A 21253-nucleotide genomic window follows, 5' to 3' on the forward strand; every position below is an offset into this window, starting at 1 on the left:
GACAGCTTTTAACTATGAGAAGCGTTTTATTTTTTTTATATCATATGTATTATGGATAAATATTTTGCACATATTTTATTAAAGTATGAATTTTAAGGAAATTTTATTTATTTTAGTATTTTATATTCACTGAACAAATAGGCCCAAGGAATTTCAGTTTGTTAATAAAAAATGATCAGATTAATTATAAACAAAATGATAAAAAAAGAACATAAACGTATTTGTCTGGTAATTCAGGAGAATAGTGTAAAAAGTTTTTTAAAGGGATAAAGGAAAAAAAATCATTAATTGGAATAAGCTGATCAGGTAACATGAAATCGGTGGTGGACGAATCGGGCTTTAAAAGCTGATCGAAGCATCCCTACTTTTAAAGTAGTAAACTTATCTTTTAATGTTTTGCAGTGTATCAAATATTACAGTTCATTTTCAGTATGGTAATTTATTATTGCACTTTTTAAATCTGATATCCATAGCGTTATAGGCAAAAATGTACCAATCTATTACAACTAATCAGAAAAAATGTTGAATCAACCAGTTCCGCATTAATATTTTTTTTATTGTTTAAATGGGTTTTAGGTATTTCATCAGTATCCGTGTTAAATTTGGGAATATCTAGTGAAAGTGTATAACACATCTGTCCATCATCTGGTTTTAGCCCTTTAGTGATGAGCTCTTATTTGTATCAGGCTGTCAATTAGTAACTGACATTGAACTCTTTCACCTTCAGAATGCAAAGTTTAAGGTGTACAAATTTTCATTTGAAATTCTGCATTTTGGGAGTTAATTGCTGTGTTGTTCTCTCTCAACAGTGTTGCTGCTACCAAAAGTCCAATTATTTTTATTGGAACAGGGGAGCACATTGATGACTTTGAGCCCTTTAAAACACAACCATTTATCAGCAAACTTCTTGGTAAGTTGTGCAGGGTTTTGCATGTTTCTTGCAGAACATCAGAAAAGCCCAAGTACTGCAGGTCTCAGGTTATGAACTGTTTCTGTTTTGGATATCGGTAACCTGATTTTGAATGTTAGTAGGAACTTTTACTGAAACCTGTCTGTTAATGGAAATTCGCTGAAATGCTTTTATTACTATAGACCAGTGCTTCTCAATTATTTTCTGTCATGCCCCCCCCTAGGAAGAAGAAAACATCTTGCACCCCCCGCGCGACTATAAATAGTATCATTTGTCTATAAAATTGTTATAAGTACACCTCTGCATAACACTGTATCCTTATTAACGTATAAGAGAATAAAAAAAGAAAGAAATATGGACCAATTTACAACAAAGAATAGCTTTATTAAATGTAACAGAAAAGATTTAAAGTGCATTCTAAATTCAAAAAAAATTTAAAAGAAAAATGAAAAAGCATGTTCCCTGAGGTCAAACGGGGGCGCGCCCCACTATTTGAGAAGCACTGCTATAGACAGATTTATACTTGCCATAGATATACACATAGGTTATGCGATGAAAAGCACTTTAATCACCTGCGTTGCACCACACTGCAGGCACATATCTAAATACTACTTGGCTGTGTTTGTAGCATGCAACAAAAGCGAATCATCCATTAAAATGCAGGCAGTTTTTGTGTTTCAGGATCACCGCTAACCTGCACTTTACCTTTAAAAAGAATCATGGCTGGTGTGAGTGAGTTTCTAAACTCATGTGGGATCCCACCCAACGGGACGACACGCGGAAGAGTGTCCCAAAGCAATCGCAGTCTCCCAGCGTTGTAGCAGTTCGCCGTATAAGCGCATCCAAAAAGATCGCAGACATGCTATAAGCGCCTGCCGTCGATGGGTGATACAAGGAAGATTATAAAGATCCCGCTGCAATAAATAACAGTGCTGTTGCTGTTTCAAGCTGAATAAAGCTGGTGTTGTTAAAGTACTGACACTCCGCTTCGTGTTTTGGGGCGCAAAATGGGGACTCGCACTTCACAGCACACACGTGCGCACACACACACACACACACACACACACACACACACACACACACACACACAGTCACAATGCTGTAGTAAACAGTATACGCTTGTACGGATGTTGACTATATGAGTGAGGCACACAGACTCAGACGGAGAATAGGAGACGATTGCCCTCAAGAGAAGAGGGGAGAGAGAGAGAGAGAGAGAGACGCATTGTGATCACATGACGCTCAGCAGACAAAGTGTATCCATACTACTCGTATTGCAAGACATCACTCGTTTAGCAAGTCAAAATTTATAAAAAAAATTTTGCTCGTCTTGCAAAACACTCCTAAACCAAGTTACTCGTAAACCGAGGTTCCACTGTACCAGTAACGGTGCACTGCACGTTACACTTGACTTGACCATTCACAGTTTTCATTCTCTTTCTCTGTACGTTTAGCATTCGTTTGCTCAGAAGTTGATGTGCTTGCTGCTTCCTGAGCAGCTCTTCTTTTCTCCACCTTGGCGGTCCGCTTCTTATCTTCTTTCATCGGTATCTTTTCGTGTTAAAACTGATTAAGTCAGTGTTTGTGTTGCAATTATTTAGAGCTTCTAGAAAGTTGATTCTGTTCATCTGGACATAGTTGTGGTTTGTTTGTTTTTTTTCTTTTTCTTTTTCCAATACGTTTCATCACTCATCCAAGTGACTTCCACAGTCTCAGTTGACTACAGGTTTCTCCGACCTTATAAACAGTACCTTGGCCTAGTGACCGAACTAGTACCATTGACTAACAATGGGCCGTGTGATCAGTGATATGCAAATTGTCCATTGATCAATGGCCATGAGTAGCATTCACAGAGAGTTGGGGAATGGCTGCAATCACCGCATTGTAAGATGGATTCCTTACCTGGATTATTGAGCATGCATCGAGACAATTACTTAGAACGTTTTCTTTCATTTTTCACTTAAGCTGGCACTTAAGTCTTCAATCTGCCTCAAGAATGATTTAAGATATGAAGAGGTAGGGAAAGTGACGGCGAAGGTGGTAAGGATGAGAACGGCGCCCGTACGTACACCCTGCAATGCCGCCCTGCTGTCGAGAGTTAATTCTACAATAAAATAAAAATCTAAAGATTAATAGCCTTGGAGGTCAATCATCACCCCAGAAGCGTATAGTAGATGTCACATAGTATATGCGTACCAGATTTGAGGTCAAAAGTCAAACGGTTTGCGAGCTACAGGTGATTTAAAATCCTGGACAGACAAAGGAACAGCCACAGTAGCGTATTATATGTAAAGATAGATACTTTATTAATCCCAATGGGAAATTCACATACTCCAGCAACAGCATACTGATAAAGAACAATATTAAATTAAAGAGTGATAAAAATGAAGGTATAACAGACAGACAATTTTGTATAATTTTAACATTTGCTATTCTGGTAATATTATTCTGTTATTGTGATAATATTATTTATTATGGGTAACTCGGTTTCATGTTAGTTTACATTGTTGAATAAGTTGTGTGTGGATGTACTGCTGTACAGTCAAATTCTTTTTGATTTTTAGACTGGTTTAGTTAAACTTGATTGTTTATATAATACTAAAAAATCCCTTTAACAGAAAATCATATTTCTCTTCTTTTTTTCATAACATAATGTTGATACTGTTACTAAACTGAATTGGTCATACGCTGGGTTTTGTTTAGCTATGCCAATGGTTGTATAAACAAAGAAGCGTTCAGGAAGAACTACTTTTTTCGAGCAATATTTGTTACTTGGCTCATGATTTTTTGATTTTTGTCAGGAATGGGAGACATAGAAGGTTTGATTGACAAAGTCAATGAACTTAAACTTGATGACAATGAGGAACTGATAGACAAGTTAAAACACGGTAAGAGTTGCCCCGACTTATGAATGACGTTTGTAATTTTTTTTTTTTTTTAAGTATTTTTACTTTATTATTCTGAAAATTGACAAAATTTTAATTGAGACTTGCATGTGCTTTTATAGCTGAATACTTCTTATAATGCATAAAATATATGGCTGATTTTTTTTTTTTCTTCCTCCACTTAGGCCAGTTTACATTGAGAGATATGTACGAGCAGTTTCAAAATATTATGAAAATGGGACCTTTTAGCCAGATTATGGTAAGCTAACTTTCAAAAGATTATGCAAGTTGTTAGTCTGTGCTGGATATTTAGTTTAGGCAGCAGGTATTGAATATTATTAGTGTATATTGGGTTATATCTTTATTAATATTCAATCAATCATGTTATTCACAACTCCGCATTACTTACTATTGGAGCACACAAACAGTTTAACAGACAGAGGCAGGAACTGAACCATCAGCCTTGTGGTTTGAAGTCTGTTGCCGTAGTCCTTACAACAATTGGCTGCCATATTGTGTTTCTATATAGGTGGCAGATGCTAAGATTTGCATTGGGGGTGACGAGGATGGACAGGATTAGAAAAGAGGACTTTAGAGGGTCAGGGTTGGGAGAGGGTTGAACCGGTTGGGAGACAAAGTCAGAGAGGCGAGATGACGTTGGTTTGGACATGTGCAGAGGAGATATGAGGGAGAAGGGTGCTAAGGATAGAGCTGCCAGGGAAGAGGAAGGCCTAAGAGAAGGTTTATGGATGTGGCGAGGGAGAACATCAAGGTGTTGGGAGTGTAACAAAGCAAGATGCAGAGGACAGGAAGATATGGAGAAAAAATGATCTGCTGGGGCAACCCCTAATGGGAGCAGCCAAAAGAAGAAGAGTGAAGACAGAAAAATACAAGAGACTCTTGTAAAGGTTTGGGATGCCGTCCCGTATACTGCAGGTCACTTAAATTGTCTTGTTGTATCGTAACCCAAGGACATAACAGACTTTTCATGAGACATAGATGAGTGGAAACGGGGGACTTCTATATCAGAATGACAGGAAATGACATTTGCAGTGGAAAATTAGACAGGAGATGATGATAATACGGAAGGAAGGCGGAGGTGAGGTTATCGGGAGTGGACCGGAAGTGAAGCCATCTAATGACGTCAGATCTTCTGAACCTGGAAGAGGCTTGTTTCTTGTGGATGTGTGTAATTGTGGCTGAATTCCAAAAGGTGCACAGTTTATTCATCGTCTTTTCTCCTGGAGGATAAGAGAAAAAGGCATAAGCATATTGTATCCGGTCCCCCCGGTTGTTATTTTCTCCTCACATTGGACCCGTTGGCTGCCCCCTATTCGTGCGTATGTGACAATATATGCTGTGCATATAAAAAAAAATGTTATTTTATTTGATACATTTGGATTAAACGGTCAGCCAGTTAAAACACTGCACTTCACAGGAGCTTTATGTGGACGTCATTTTGATGTTTATGAACGCTCAAACTCCAAACTGGTTATTCCAAGCATTGCAATCCAACGTTCTCTTGCATATTTAATGTGACCTGAATTATCTCAAAATTGTACTAATAAAACAAGAAGTCGTAAGTGCTGTTATAGATACACAGACAATGTCAGATGAGAGCAACAGACTCGGTGGTTACTAAGTATGCACAAAAAAGTCCTAAAGTGAATAGTTATGGTTGCTAAATCATCCAGAAGTTAATAGGCCGCTGTTACTAAATATTCCTCAAAACATATTGATATGAATCGGAGAGACATCTGTTTGACATGCAAATCAGAAAAGATGTTTTCTTTGGCTCAAAAATTGCAATGATGGTTTTAATTTTAATTCACAAAGTGATTATGAGTCTAATAAAGAAATTCTCATAGAGTCCATGAATGGTAAATGTCCATGTTGTTTTGCATTGATGTGGACCGGTACAAAAGTGGAAAAATCCAATTATCATCTTTTGAAGACTTTCCAGAGGCTATTAAAAAATCAGGAGTTGTTTTACAACCTGGCTCTGAACATTTTCCCAGTGCTATAATAAAATGTTGTAAGTTGTTTCAAATTACATCAGTTAGTGTAAAACGAATAATCCAAAGGTAGGTCTGTGACAAATTTTAAATTGCAAGGACATGTGCATCACCATTGCCTTAAGAGCGAAGCCAGGTAACACGGCCATTTGTAAGATATAAATGGGAATTGTTAAGAGTTTGGTCAAGGTCATCTTGGCTTGAACAATTTTTATTTATTAATTAATTTATTTATTTTATTTTAGGGAATGATCCCAGGATTTGGAACAGACTTTATGACAAAAGGTAATGAGCAAGAATCAATGGCCAGGCTGAAAAAGTTGATGACAATAATGGACAGCATGAACGATCAAGGTACTCATTACACCTTTTTAAATCATGTTAGTTGTGTGGAATGTCCCATCAACCTCATTGATGATGATATTTCTTAAAAATAATCTGTTGTGAACATGTAGTACTAATTGTGGCTCCCTTATAAATCCAGCGGCCGAGGTTCAAATCCTTTGTCTGGTTTCTGCCTTTGTTGATCTCCCCATGTTTTTATGGGTTTTCCTCCAGTATCTCACAGGAATAATTCTAAATTAGCTACGGGGTGTGTATGAGTGTGTGCTGCAGTGGACGGCGACCCATCCAGGGTTGGTTTCTGCTTTAGGCCTGATGTTGGCTCGAGTAGGCTTTGGCCCCCATAAAGTGTTATTGGCTTACATTGGCATGAATTTAACATGCTAGTGGAGGGCTGTAACATTTGAGGCCATGTACTGGTAAAATGTTATATTGTTGCTAAATCTGGTTTTAAATATATATTTCTTAACGTTGGCAATTGTTTATCTAGAAAGAAGTAATATTGTTGTTCTTGAAAGCTTGCTTGTCCACTTAGAACCCATGTGATCCTAGATTGGATTAAAAGATACGTTTTCAAGGTGTTTTCAATGTATTTTTTCAAGGTGAAGTTCTTGCTTCACAAAAAAACTGTATATGCATTTGTCACATGAAATTGTGCTCTAAAGTTAATCATTTTCTATAACTTTAAAGAAAAATATATATATTGTCTGCACTGGCACATTACATTGCAGTCTATGGGGCATGGAGGAAAATCTTCAAACTTAACAGATACAGTCATGTGAAAAAGAAGGTACACCCTCTTACAGTTCTATGGTTTTATGTATCAGGACATTATAAAAAAAAAAAAAAAAGTGGTCCTTACCAGGTTCTGAAATTATTTGAATCTAACCTTAGGTGTTAAACAGCACAAAACAGATTTCACCGTGTCATTATTTATTCAACAAAAAAGAAACCAAAATGGACAAGCCATGTGTGAAAAATCCCATGATTCAATAGCTTATAGATCAACATTTAACAGAAATAACTTGAAGACATCGTTTTCTGTAAGACTAGTCTGTCATATTGTTGTAGAAAATCTTCGGCCCACTCTACTCTACAAGTTTACTTCATTTCATTGAGGTATGCGACCATTGGTCTTTGCACAGCTCTCTTGAGGTCGCACCACAGCATTTGTCGGGCTGAGGTCTGGACTTTGACTGGGCCATTGCAGCACCTTGATTCTTTCCTTTTTCAGCTATTCTGTTGTAGATTTGCTGGTGTGCTTGGGATCGTTGTCATGTTTCAGCCAAGCTTCAGCTGTCAGACAGATGGCCTCACATTTGACTCCCGAATGCTTGGGTATACAGAGGAGTTAATGGTCGACCCAGTGTCTGCAAGGTGCTCAGGTCCTGTGGCTGCAAAACAAGCCCAAGCCATCAGCCCTTCACCACCATCGTGCTTGACAGTTGCTATGAGGTGTTTGTGCTGATATGTTGTGTTTGGTTTTCGCCAAACATGACACTGTGCATTATGGACAAACATCTTCACTTTGGTCTCGTCTGCCCAAAGGACATTGTTCCAGAAGTCTTGTGGTTTGTTCAGGTGCAACTTTGCAAACTTAAGCTGTGCTGCCATGTTCTTTTTTTAAGGGAGAAGAGTCTTTCTCCTGGCAACCATTCCAAAGAAGCCATACTTGTTCAGTCTTTTTATAATTGTACTCTCGTGAACTTTAACATGCCAACTTAGGCCTGTATAGTCTGTGATGGCATTCTTAGTTTTTTTTTTTTTACTTTATTGTGTACAAATTATAGGGAAAGTATTGTATTCATCCAAAAATTTGATGTCGAGATTTTGATGAATCTCGTTGTTTTAGACCTCCCTGACTCTCTCATATACGAAATAGAGGGAAAATATTGGAATCCTCCAAAAATTCCATTTCGAGATTTTGAATAATCTTGACATTTTAGACTTCCTTGAGTCCGAAAATACCATTTCATGTCTGTGTATCTGTTTCTTTGTTTGTGTGTGTGTGTATAAACATGATAACTTGAGTACACTTTCACTTAGGTCAACCAAATTTTGCATACAAGTATTTGGTACGAAACGTAGATTTCTATCAACTTACAGGCTGTTTCCGCTAACCGGTAGTGGCACTTAACCTTTTATTCATGCAGCGGCAGAGTCCGATTTTTTTTCAGCTTTACTTTTTTAATAATTGTTCAAAATATTTTTAATTTGATTTGTTGTTGATATTTCTTTAATGTAGATCTCTCTATTATAAAAGAAAATCTTGAGACGAGACTATTGCCAAGAGATTTTTTTCAAGTCCCACCCTCCTCTCAACCATTTCCGAGTAACGGTCCACCCCCAGAGTCCTCTCGTCTCTCATTCGTGTGAATGCTTTTGTCAGATCAGTTCCTGTGCTCTCAGCTCTTGTAAATTTTAACCTTTTCCTCACTTTAATTTCCCAGTAAAAGAAAACTTATGTCCAAATTTTATTGATGAATTTCATCCCGAAGGGTTATCAACAGAAGAAATGAGTGCACAGGCAGTCCTAGCACCGAGAAATGATGTAGCTAAACGAATTAACACGAAAATTGTCGATCGGTCGACACGGCATATTGGTTAAATGCGTATCAGTAGACTATGCTGAAACAGTTGGTGGTGATGGTGAGGAAGATGAAAACATCAGCTTACAATATCCTGTAGAATATCTACGAGCGGTAACGCCGTCTGATATTCCACCGCATGAATTACTGTTGAAAGAAGGATGTATCGTAATGTTATTGCGTCATTTATGTCTGAGTGATGGGCGATGCAGTAGGACAAGATTAGTTGTATTCAAAATTGGTCGAACAATTCTGACACGTAAAATTTTAACCGTCGACAAGAAAGGTAATGTAGTACATCTAACATGAGACACCAAAGGAGATCGTGATATGCCATTCATATTTAAACATTTACAGTTTCCCATTAGAATAGCTTTTGCTATGACAATTAACAAATCATAGGGACAAACATTCAAAAAAGTCCTTTTAATTTTTAAAGAGAAAGAAACAAAATGAACTCACGGGCAGTTATATGTTGCGTTGTCACGATGTAAGTCCAAACATGGAATCAAAATTCAATGTAATATTGATTTTACTGAAGTTTTACAGTAAAAGTGTAAGTTTAAAAAGTGTTTGCGTGTTAATTTCAAAGCCAAACAGAACGAAAACATAAAACACAATGAATACCTCCAACGCAACATGAAACATAATTTTCTTTCAATTTGTTATGTTTTACTATTTTTTACCATACGCGAGCGGCAGAGCCACGAAGTGGTTAGCACATAGTGCCCGCCCAAGGGTTGGTGAGCGAAGCAAGTTGGGGTCAGAGCCCCCTAGTAATATAAAAATAACTGTTGTCTTGCGGTTTACTCCTCAAATATCCATCCCCATATCTGAGTATACGAGAAAGTCCAATTTTTTTTTTTTTCCTTCCCCAATTTCTCTGACAATTGCACAGTCTGACCATGGGGTGAATTTGCTGGGACGTCCACTGCTGAGAAAATCGGCAACAGTCTTAAGTATTTTCCACTTCTGAATAATCTTTCTCATTTTAGAATGATGGACTTCAGGTTATTTTGAAATGGCCTTATAACCCTTCCCAGATTGATTGGGCAGCAATAGTTGCTTCTCTGAGATCATTGCTGATGTCTTTCATCCTTGGCATTGTGTTAACTCACACCTGAATGCTCCAGACCAGGAAAAGACTAAAATGTCTGCTTTTACTGAGGTGGTCACACTTCCTGATGAACAATTAATGAAGTGCATTTGATGAGCAGCACCCTCTGAATTCCTATGGAAGCAGTAAGGGTGGACTTCATTTTTCACACACTGCTTCTGCATTTTGACTTAGGATTTGTTAAATAAATAATGATGTGGTTTAATATGTCATGTTTTATTGTTCACCTGAGGTTGTAGTTGCCTAATTTTAAGACCTTATAAGGGCCAGATGATTTTTTTTTTTTAACGTCCTAATGCGTAAATCCCTAGAATTGAATGAAGGTGTACTTTCTTTTTCACATAACTATAAGTCCATTTTTCAAGCCAAAACAATTATTGTGTATTGATTTGTGACTTATGATTCCACACGCATTGCAAAATAATTTATATATTATTTTTTGGAATAAAAAAAGTAATAAAATGAGATTCAGACATTTTAAAGGAGTACCAGCCATGCGTGACATCACAGCATTTCGTCTCCCTGTACAACAACCTTTCACCCTCAGTGGGCGTGGTTTCCTCACAACAGACAAATCACAGTAAAGTATTTGTGCCATGTGGTTGGTCTGGTTGTGATTTACTTCCATATTTATGGGAGAACTCATACAAGCAAATAAAAAACAAATCCTTACCACAAGAAAAAACGTACCAGGAATAAGCAATAAAATAATTATTTGCACATCCCATTTTGCATCGGAAACCAGGAAGGTACGGATCAATACTCGACAACCATCTTGGCTTAGAAAATGGATGTATCTGTTAAGTTTTTAATCTTTTTGTCCGTGCCACATACCCTCCATTGGAATGTGCCAGAGCGGAGAGAGATTTTTTTTTTTTTTAAATTAAGTGCTTATCTTTACAATGCAATTTTACATGGCAAATTTTTTATATACAATGTTTGTAGTACTAGGGTGTTATACTGTGTTAGCCATTATAAATGTAGAGATAAGCCAAGCAAAATTACACCTTTTATTGGCTAACTAAAAAGATTACTTTTTGTAATCTTTTTAGTTATCCAATAAAAGGTGTCATTTTGCTTGACTTTTCTATACCATGTTTGTGAAGAAAAAACTTTGATTTGAAAAATACCAAACTTATCCTTCAAGGATATTTTGAGAATGGACAGGTGACCAAAAGTTTAAAAGTAGAAATAGTTATCTGCATACTAGCATTTTGTAAGAAGAAGAGTAGGCTGGAAACGCAGCCTTCATGTTCGTTTTTTTTTTTAAATGCCTGTCACTTAAAGTGGAGCTGAACCTCAATCTCTGTCTTGATTATCTAATGTTTCCTTCCACAGAGCTGGACAATAAGGATGGCGCCAAGCTCTTTAGTAAACAGCCAAACCGAATTCAGAGAGTGGCCAGAGGAGCAGGAGTTTCCACTCGGGACGTACAAGAACTTTTGACTCAGTACACCAAATTTGCTCAAATGGTGAAAAAAATGGGTGGTATTAAGGGACTCTTTAAAGGTAGGATATCATGATTAAAATGGATATTTGAGAAGAATAAGACCTTATTACTTTAAATGCACTTAACAAAAATGTATGTGTCCACCACATGATGTTCCAGACCTAAAGCTGCTATTTTTGAAAATTTGCCCACTCTAACTTACAGTGGTAAGAAAAAGTATATGAACCCTTTTGAATTGCTTGGTTTTTTGCATTGGAAAGTTATATAATGATAGATAAATAGATACTTTATTAATCCCCAAGGTGAAATTCACATACTCCAGCAGCAGCATACTGATAAAAACAATATTAATTAAAGAGCAATAAAAATGCAGTGCAAGTTAAAAAAATAAAAAAATAAATAATGCAAGGTGGAGAGTGAGAGGCAGGTTTAACAGACAGTAACTTTATATAATGTTAAAGTTTACCCCCCCCCCACGGTGGAACTGAAGAGTCGCATAGTGTTGGGTCTCCTCAGTCTGTCAGTGGAGCAGGACGGTGACAGCAGTCTGTCTCTAAAGCTTCTCCTCTGTCTGGAGATGATCCTGTTCAGTGGATGCAGTGGATTCTCCATGACTGGCAGGAGTCTGCTCGGCGCCCGTCACTCTGCCACAGATGTCAAACTGTCCCGCTCCGTGCCTACAATAGAGCCTGCCTTCCTCACCAGTTTGTCCCTCTTCTTTATGTTGCCTCCTCAGCACACCACAGCGTAGAAGAGGGCACTCGCCACAACCATCTAATAGAACATCTGCAGTATCGTATTGCAGATGTTAAAGGACGCCAGCCTTCTAATGAAGTATAGTCGGCTCTGTCCTCTCTTGCACAGAGCATCAGTATTGGCAGTCCAGTCCAGTTTATCATCCAGCTGCACTCCCAGGTATTTATAGGTCTGTACCCTCTGCACAGTCACCTCCGATGATCACTTGTCCATGAGGGGCCTGGGTCTTCTAAAATCCACCATCAGCTCCTTGGTTTTGCTGGTGTTCAGGTGTAGGTGGTTTGAGTCGCACCATTTAACAAAGTCCTTGATTAGGTTCCTGTACTCCTCCTCCAGCCCACTCCTGATGCAGCCCACGATTGCAGTGGCGTCAGCGAACCTTTGCACGTGGCAGGACTCCGAGTCGTATTGGAAGTCTGATGTATGTTGGCTGAACAGGACCGGAGGAAGTCCAGTCCCCTGCAGCGCTCCTGTGCTGCTGACCACAATGTCAGACCTGCAGTTTCCGAGATGCACATACTGAGGTCTGTCTGTAAGATAGTCCACGATCCATGCCTGTGTGATCTGATCTTCATTTAAGTGACCAGTATAAACAAAAATAAATATTCTTTAGCTAATAACACACAATTCATGTCTTTAGTTATACTATCTGAGGAAGTCGGGAGTGGCAGAGAAGTATGTAAGAGTTGTACAGGATATGTACGAGGGGAAGTGACTATGGTGAGGTCTACAGTAGGAGTGACGGAGGTGGGATTACATCAGGGAACGGCTCTGAGCCCTTTCTTATTTGCAGTGGTGATGGACAGGTTGACAGACGAAATTAGACAGGAGTCCCTCTGGACTGTGATGTCTGCTGATGACATTTTGATCTGTAGCGATAGTAGGGAGCAGGTTGAGGAGACCATGGAGAGGTGGAGATCTGCTCTGGTGAGGAGAGGGATGAGGGTCAGTAGGACCACCAAGACAGAATACATGTGTGTGAATGAGAGGGAGGTCAGTGAATGGTGAGGATGAGGGATTAGAATTGGCGAAGGTGGATGAGTTTAAATACTTGGGATCAACATTACATATATATATGGCATGTACAGCTGCCCTAACCCCGACAGAGACAGGCAGGACACAAATTGTCACACAGCACACACCTTTATTTTTCAGCTGCCAATTCCCAGCAATATACAAATAATGTCCACAATGACAGCACAGTCTTTTCCTTCTCTCTTCTCTCCGCCTCCACTCCTCTCCCAGCAAGTTTCGTCCACTTCCTCCCGACTCTGGCTCCTCGAATGGAGCTTCTACTCCTGGGAGTGCTCCAGTTAGCTCATCAGTATTACCTGGAATCACTCCCAGGTGTGGTGCAAGTCCACAGTAAGGGTCTGCAGCTCCCCCTGGCAGCCCCCATGGAACCCAACCCAAGAGCCAAACTCTTCAGTCTCAGTGTGCCCTGTGAGCATCCGTAGTGCCACAGCCACCCAGGAGGGCTGCCCTCTAGCACCCCAGGGGAGGCAGTGCTTTGGAGATGCGCTCTCTGTCCCTTTTCTTCCATCCAGCTGCTGTCCCAGCCATGTAATAGCCCAGGCCACCCATTACTATATACACATATATGAATATAAACAGTCATATCATGCTCTTTAATATCGTTCTTATCAGTATGCTGCTGCTGGAGCATGTGAATTTCCCCTTGGGATTAATAAAGTATCTATCTATATGAAAAAGTTTGGGAACCTCTCTCAGCCTGCATAATAATTGACTCTCCTTTCAACAAAAAAGATAACAGTGGTGTGTCTTTCATTTCCTAGGAACATCTGAGCACTGCGGTGTTTTCTGAACAAAGATTTTGAGTGACGCAGTATTTAGTCGTATGAAATGAAATCAAATGTGAAAAACTGGCTGTGCACAAATGTGGGTCCCCTTGTAATTTTGCTGATTTGAATGCCTGTCACTGCTCAATGCTAAATACTTGCAACTCCAAATTGGTTGGATTGGCTCGTTAAGCCTTGAACTTCATAGACAGGAGTGTCCAATCATGAGTGGTCAAAGGTATTTAAGGTGGTCAGTTACAAGTTGTGCTTCCTTCCCTTTGACTCTCCTCTGAAGCGTGACAGACAGCATGGGATCCTCAAAGCAACTCTCCAAAAATCTGAAAACAAAGATTGTTCAGTATCATGGTTTAGGGCAGGGGTGGCGAACTCCAGGCCTAGAGTGCGGCAGTGGCAGCAGGTTTTCATTCTTACCATCTTCTTAATTAGTTTTTGCTGCTGGTTACTTCTTTTAATTAACTTGATTCAGGCCCCATAGCTGTTTCATTTTCTTTAATTAGCAGCCAAACAATAATGAGACGCAAAACACGCCACCACATGACGACCAGCTCCCCTGTGCCCATCACACAATATCTGAAATTAAAGAGAGGTGATGGTCTTGGTAAGGTTGATCTCTCAGGTCACCAAAACATTTTGGCGGTGCTCTTAGAAAGAACAGAAAAACAACAGTTTTGGAAATGTGCACCTTAAAGTGATGGGGAAAAAGTTAATTAGCAGTGAAAAACTGGTCACTGATTAGGAAAAGGGTTAGAATGAAAACCTGAAGCCACTGTGGCACTCCAGGCCTGGATTTTGACACCCCTTGTTTAGGGGAAGGCTACAAAAAGCTATCTCAGAGGTTTAAACTGTCAGTTTCAACTGTAAGGAATGGAATCAGGAAATGGAAGGCCACAGGCACAGTTGCTGTTCAACCCCAGCAGGTCTGGCTACAGACAACCCACAGATCACCTCCAAAGACCTGCAAGAACATCTCGCTGCAGATGGTGTATCTGTACATCGTTCTACAATTCGGCGCATCTGTATGGCAGGGTGATGAGAGAGAAGCCCTTTCTGCACTCGCGCCACAAAGAGAGACGCTTGTTGTATCAAATGCTCATTTAGACAAACAGAGTCGCTTGTTGTATGTCAATGCTCATTTAGACACGCCAGATTCATTTTGGAACAAAGTGCTTTGGACTGATGAGACTGAAATGGAGTTATTTGGTCAAAACAAAAAGTGCTTTGCATGGCGGAAGAAGAACATTGCATTCCAAGACAAACACCTGCTACCTCCTGTCAAATTTGGTGGAGGTTCCATCATGCTGTGGGGCTGTGTGGCTACTTCAGGACTGGGGCCCTTGTTAAAGTCGAGGGTCGGATGAATTCAAGCCAATATCAACAGATTCTTTAGGATAATGTTCAAGGATCAGTCACAAAGTTGAAGTTACACAGGGGATGGATATTCCAACAAGACAATGAGCCAAAACACAGTTGGAAATCTACAAAGGCATTCATGCAGAGGGAGAAGTACAGTGTTCTAGAATGGCCGTCACAGTCCCCTGACTTGAATATCATCGAAAATCTATGGGATGATTTGAAGCAGGCTGTCCATCAAATTGAACTGAACTGGAGAGATTTTGTATGAAGAATGGTCAGAAATACCTCATCCAGAATCCAGACACTCATCACATGCTACAGGAGGACAACGTCTGGAGGCTCAAAGGAGCAAAAGGGGGCTCAACTAAGTGTTGACGTCATATCTCTGTTGGGTGCCCACATTTATGCACCTGTCTAATTTTGTGATGATGCATATTGCGTATTTTCTATTAATCCAATAAACTTAATGTCCCTGCTGAAATCCTACTGTCTCCATAAGGCACGTCAGATATTAAAAGGAAGTTGTTACTTTGAAAGCTCAGCCAATGAGAAACAAAAATCCAAAGAATGAAGAGGGGTTCCCAAACTTTTTCATATGACTGTAGATAGAGATAAAGATATATAGTTTTCATATGATTTGATATACTTTGTTAATCCCCAAAGAGAAATTGTATTTTTGCCGTACCGATTTAAAATAAATAAAAATTCAAGAATGACTGTTTAATATCTTAGTCTACCACTTTTGGTTAAAATATTAAAATCAAGGAATATTTCTGAGTTTCTGAACAGTGTTATTGAAAATGATGAAAAATAACTTTACTTGCAGTTTAGGAGCGTTCAGGTGTAACGCTAAAACACTTAGGGGCGAATGGGTCCCAAAGTGGTTTGGAGAATAGATGTTCTCTACTTTATGAAATTAATAAATCATCGATGACATTAACACATTTCATTTATTTGTGTCTTACCAGGAGGTGATATGTCAAAGAATGTAAATCCATCACAAATGGCAAAATTAAATCAACAGATGGCCAAAATGATGGACCCCCGCGTTCTTCATCACATGGGTAGGTTTGAAAAGAAAAGAGAGAATAATCTTCTTCCCTTCAGGCCCACATACAGAGTTATTAAATCAACCTTCTTGTGTTTTATGCTCCAGGTGGCATGGCCGGCCTTCAGTCAATGATGAGACAGTTTCAGCAAGGAGCTGCTGGCAACATGAAAGGAATGATGGGATTCAACAACATGTGAAAAAGCCTTTGGGGGGGTGGGAAAGACTACGCTTTTATTTTTCTTTTTTGGTAAAATGGGAAAAAGCCTGTTATTTTTTTAGAGCTCTGTTCTAAAAAATCACGGGTTTACATCGAATTCCTCTCTAGCCCCCACAAAGAAGCAACCTACCGCCATTCTCAAACCAGGACAAAGTACCCAAATGGAAAGACGCCCCCTTTATTTTTGGTCAACTCCAGAAAAAACAAATAGGAAAAGTCCTGTTTTGTGATTTAGAGAAGGAGAAACCCCTGCCATGACGGAGCGAACGCGTGTCCAGCCGCGTTTTTGTCTCAACTTCTCAAAGTGATTCCCATTCACCAAAGGAAATCCTGGATCATTGCTCACCTGAGGACATCTTCCTTATTTTAATTCTCGGACTTCATCAGGTTAAGCGTCACCTGAGCAGTTGGAAGGTAAAACACAAATCGCTAGTCGCCTGTGACTGCTGTGCATCACTGTAAATTACTTTTAGAACATCCTTTTTGAAAAATGTAATCGTAAAAGTGAAACCTTCTTCTATTTGTTTAAGCTTATGAAATTATTTAATAATTATAAAGTTTGCTGTATGGCCAGCCTGTAATTTGGATCATTTTTGTAAATTTTTTTTTTTCCGTATTAATTTTCCTTTTGTGTGCACTCAAATGGCCGTAGCATTCCTGTTAATATGTCACGGTATATAAAGGTAATCATGAGAAGACTGTAGATTTGCGGAGTTAGAAGAAGGAGCCCCATGTCCGCTGTGACCCGAGGGTCTCCGCTGTCAGCCTTACACGCCTTTTCCATATGGACAGCCTGTTCATGGTGGTCTCCGGTAATATAGGAAGCAATATATTTATTGATCTCACTAGCCTTGATTTACTGGAAAAAATGTTTTTAATGTGAATTGTTTACCAGTGAGGAAAATAATTAAAAGGTAAATACTTCATCTTAGGAACTTGACCTTTGACCGAGAGAGAAAAACACAAGACCCTTCACATCATGGTGTTCAAAATGTTCAATAAAGTGGTTTTGTAGATTCTTGTTTAAGGCTTAAAGTTACATTATTTAAGGTATGTCGTAGGTTTGTTCTCATTGTTTTCACTTGTGCAGAGGACAGGGAAGTTCTTACTTGGAAGTGCTGATCATCGTGGTGCCCTGATAAGGGGGGAATTAAATATGTCCAGTGGGAAGCCAGGTAAGTGCGTATAAGGACAGGCTGGGGGTGCCAGCCAGGTTGGTGAAAAGGAATTCTTTTCTTTATGTCTGTCTGTCTGTCTGTCTGTCTGTCTGTTGCTTATATAGTGCCCTTCACAAGCTAGCTATCTTATCAAGTATATAGCACCCTTCTCTAGGGTATAGAAAAGAATCGCTCGCTTCGAAATATTCCTTTTTTTTCTTTGCTTTACAGCCTTAAATGAAAACACACAAACTAATATTTTTTCCAGCTTTCTTTACTATACCCACTGTACCTACATATTTATCTGTGTCATGCCTTTCCATATCTCTCTCTGTTGAAAAGTTAATTTATTTCAGTAATTCAATTCAAAAATGAAACTTGTGTATTAATTTAGATTCATTAGGGGGCTTACCCCCTGCTCGCTAACCCCCCGGCCTGCGCTACACATCATCCACTTCACGTCTCTACCGCTCACATTGTGAAGAGGGTGGCTGAACGCACCCTAAGGAGACGCGGTCGATCCTCCTCTTAAACGATGATACAACGGGAAACACAAAGGTTTTTTTATTTATTTTTAGCCCTCCTCTTTGCTCGATCAGCTGCTGCTGCCTCTGTTCTGTGTGATCTGCGTCTCGCACGGCACTCCGAACATTTACACGCCTGTACAGCACCTATCTTTGTCATCTACTCTTTGTCTTTTATTTCTATTTATTTTGTTTTTATATTGTTTTTTTTTTTATTTATTTCTTTTGGCACAAAGTCTCTCCTCACAGGACGTGAGTTCTTGATATTTTTTAGTTTATAATTTAAAAACGGAATAAGAATCTGAAAATCTAACAACACATTAAAGTTTCATAAACTCTGAAAAGAATGATACCAAACATATATGTAGGCTTTAAAATGAGCCTGATTTAGAGCGTGGCAAGAAAATGTGACATAAAATCTTTCTCTATATATCCTCTTTAATAAAAGCCCTATGTGCGTCCAGGTGTCCGTGTGTGTCTCTTCTGGTGAAGTGCGCATGTGCGGGGCCGGCACATCGCACCATGCCTCGCCTATGCGCATGGCTCCTTGGTCGCACACACGCTCGAAGCTGGGCACACGGTGAATGGCCTATCCGCGGCAGCGCATAATAAGCAAAAGACATATTGCTGGGAGAGTGCTGATTGGGTAGTCGCCGCCGCGCACATAAAATCCGTTGCTGGGGAGACGCCACACATAACATAATCAGCTACATGCCAGCACAGATTAAAATACTTGCTGGGAGACGACACAGTCACGATTATCAACTGCACACCACACATTACATCAGTTGCTGGGGACACTCTGCTGATTGCCCGCTGTTGTGACAGAAAATTAAAGTCATATTACGGACATCAAAGCCAGTTTTACTGCCAGGGAAAATTACAGGCATTTTACGGAAATACAAACCAGTATTACTGCGAGAGAAATTTAAAGGCACACAATACACTGTCGCATATTACAGCCACATACAAGCCAGTATTACTGTAAGAGAAAATATTACGGACATATCTACTAACAACATGCCACCCCAAAAAAAAGGACACGTCAAGTAGGACAAAAGACACGGACAATCAAATCCTATATAAGCAACATCTCCTGGAAGAACAGTCAGCTGAACAAGTAAACATCAACAAAAGAGAGGCTGAAAGACAAAGAAAAAATACGAACAAATAGATCGATTGAAGAAAAAGAAAGCGCGTCAGAAAAACGCTAAAAGAGAAAGACTCAGAAGAACAAACCTTACAAAAAGTTGGCATTTTACTTGCCAGAGCCAGTATTCAGCCATGATCAGTTATATGTTGCATTATCAAGAGTGAGAAGTTATCCAGATGTTGTTGCCAAGGTTGTATTTGGTCCTGATCAAGGCAAACTCAGAATATTTACAAGAAATGTTGTCTGAAAAATAGAAAAATTTCATGAGGTAAAAAAATTGAAAATTTTTCCTAAATATCTTCTTCAGATATTGTGTGTTACAGATTGTTACAAAGGTTTACACTAAGGCAATATTATTATACTTACTGTATTGTCATACGTTTCTGTTTTATTTTTTTTATTACTTTACTTTAGGCTTCTTGCAAAAATATTTTTGACAAGAAACGGAATGATGTCAAGGTCCTTGCCATTTAATATAGACTGTTCCTATTAATGTTTATGCACTACTGTTCTAGTGCCCGTTATTGTAACGGGCTTAATGTCTAGTATATATATATATATGTGTGTGTATATATATATATATATATATATATATATATATATATAGATAGATAGATACACTGTGTATAGAGAGAGAGAGATACAAAATAATAGATATAGGAGGCACTATAGAATAGACAGCTATGAAAGGTACAATATAATAGTCGTATATGAAATGTTAGATATCTATCTATTATATAGTGCTTCTCCTATCTATCCTAATCTAATCTGTTGGCACCCCTGGTAAGGAGGAGTACAAAGATTTGTAAATAAAAATCCCCTTTTGATGAACTCCCTTAACCTAGCACTGAGAAATCTGACAAGTCCATCTCTTAATTGAAGTAAATTTATTCTGAGAATAAAAACGATCCCTCATCAAGAAGTATTTCTTTCTTTTTAACAAAACCGCATGTGCCACAATTGTTGGTGCCTTTAGAAATTCTTACGAACAAAATGTTCCCCGTGTGTCTATCTAAAGTTGTTAAAGTTGCTCTGAATGTGTAGGGACTTTTAAGCAGTAATCCGTGACTTCCTCCTTCACTAGGGTGTCCCTGAGGTCACCATCTCCTATTCATTCACCGACACAAGAAAGTTGTCATGTTTTCTTGTGTAAACATGACTAAATAAAGAAACCTTAAAGAAAGAGAAAACAACAATTCAGATGAAAAATGTGCTGACCTTCACAAGTAAGGGGATGAACATAAACAAATGACGACTCATCTGAAATTGGCCACATCTACAGTTCGGACGATAACTAAAAAAAACTATCCAAACAACTGGGACTGCTACCCAGGTACCCATAAGAGAATTCCGCTTTATTTTGCCCCCTAAACCCAGTGAGCAGGATGGTAAAGGAGGTAAAAAAAATGAAAAAGCCCCAAGGTTCACCGTTGGATGCAGTCACCCCCTAACACAGGGTCACGGGGGTCTTCTGGACCCAATCCCAGCCAGCACAGGGCGCCAGCCCACCGCAGCTGTTGGATACATACAGAAAAAAACTAGCATCTTGTGGTCACCAAGTCTCCCAAACTACCACCAGATGCCACCTCCATGCCAACAACAGATAATTTGGAAGGCATGCCAGAGCAAAGAGGCTGTCCTGTCATTTAACAAACTCCTGTCGCTGACACTTCTGGTTAAACGCTACCGAGTTCTGTGGTCAGACATAACAACAAAATGAGCTTCACGGCAATAAAGACTGCAGGACGGCTGTACGGTTAAGACCCCAATCCCCAAGCTCAGGTATGGCGGAGGTTCTGTGATGTTGTGCGGGGCTCTTTTAACCTGAGGCCCTTATTAGGGTATCTGGCATCATGGACTCAATGAAATAGTAGATTTTAAGTTTAAATCTGCCTGCCTCTGCTTAGAAACTAAA

At 39.2% G+C, this 21253-nt stretch overlaps 1 protein-coding gene across 1 annotated transcript in view; it reads left to right on the top strand.

Annotated features, from left to right (window-relative positions):
• Positions 1-17115, top strand: part of srp54 (signal recognition particle 54) — a 42726-nt gene extending 25611 nt beyond the window's left edge. Inside the window, exons 10-16 of the mRNA XM_039741414.1 lie at positions 810-910; positions 3712-3798; positions 3981-4054; positions 6056-6164; positions 11196-11366; positions 16205-16300; positions 16393-17115. Coding sequence (XP_039597348.1) covers positions 810-910; positions 3712-3798; positions 3981-4054; positions 6056-6164; positions 11196-11366; positions 16205-16300; positions 16393-16484 — 730 coding nt within the window. The 3' untranslated portion in view covers positions 16485-17115. The remainder of the gene's footprint in view (positions 1-809; positions 911-3711; positions 3799-3980; positions 4055-6055; positions 6165-11195; positions 11367-16204; positions 16301-16392) is intronic.
• The last annotated feature ends 4138 nt before the right edge of the window (positions 17116-21253 follow it).

This window comes from Polypterus senegalus, chromosome 18 (assembly GCF_016835505.1).
Source record: "Polypterus senegalus isolate Bchr_013 chromosome 18, ASM1683550v1, whole genome shotgun sequence".
NCBI lineage: Eukaryota > Metazoa > Chordata > Cladistia > Polypteriformes > Polypteridae > Polypterus > Polypterus senegalus.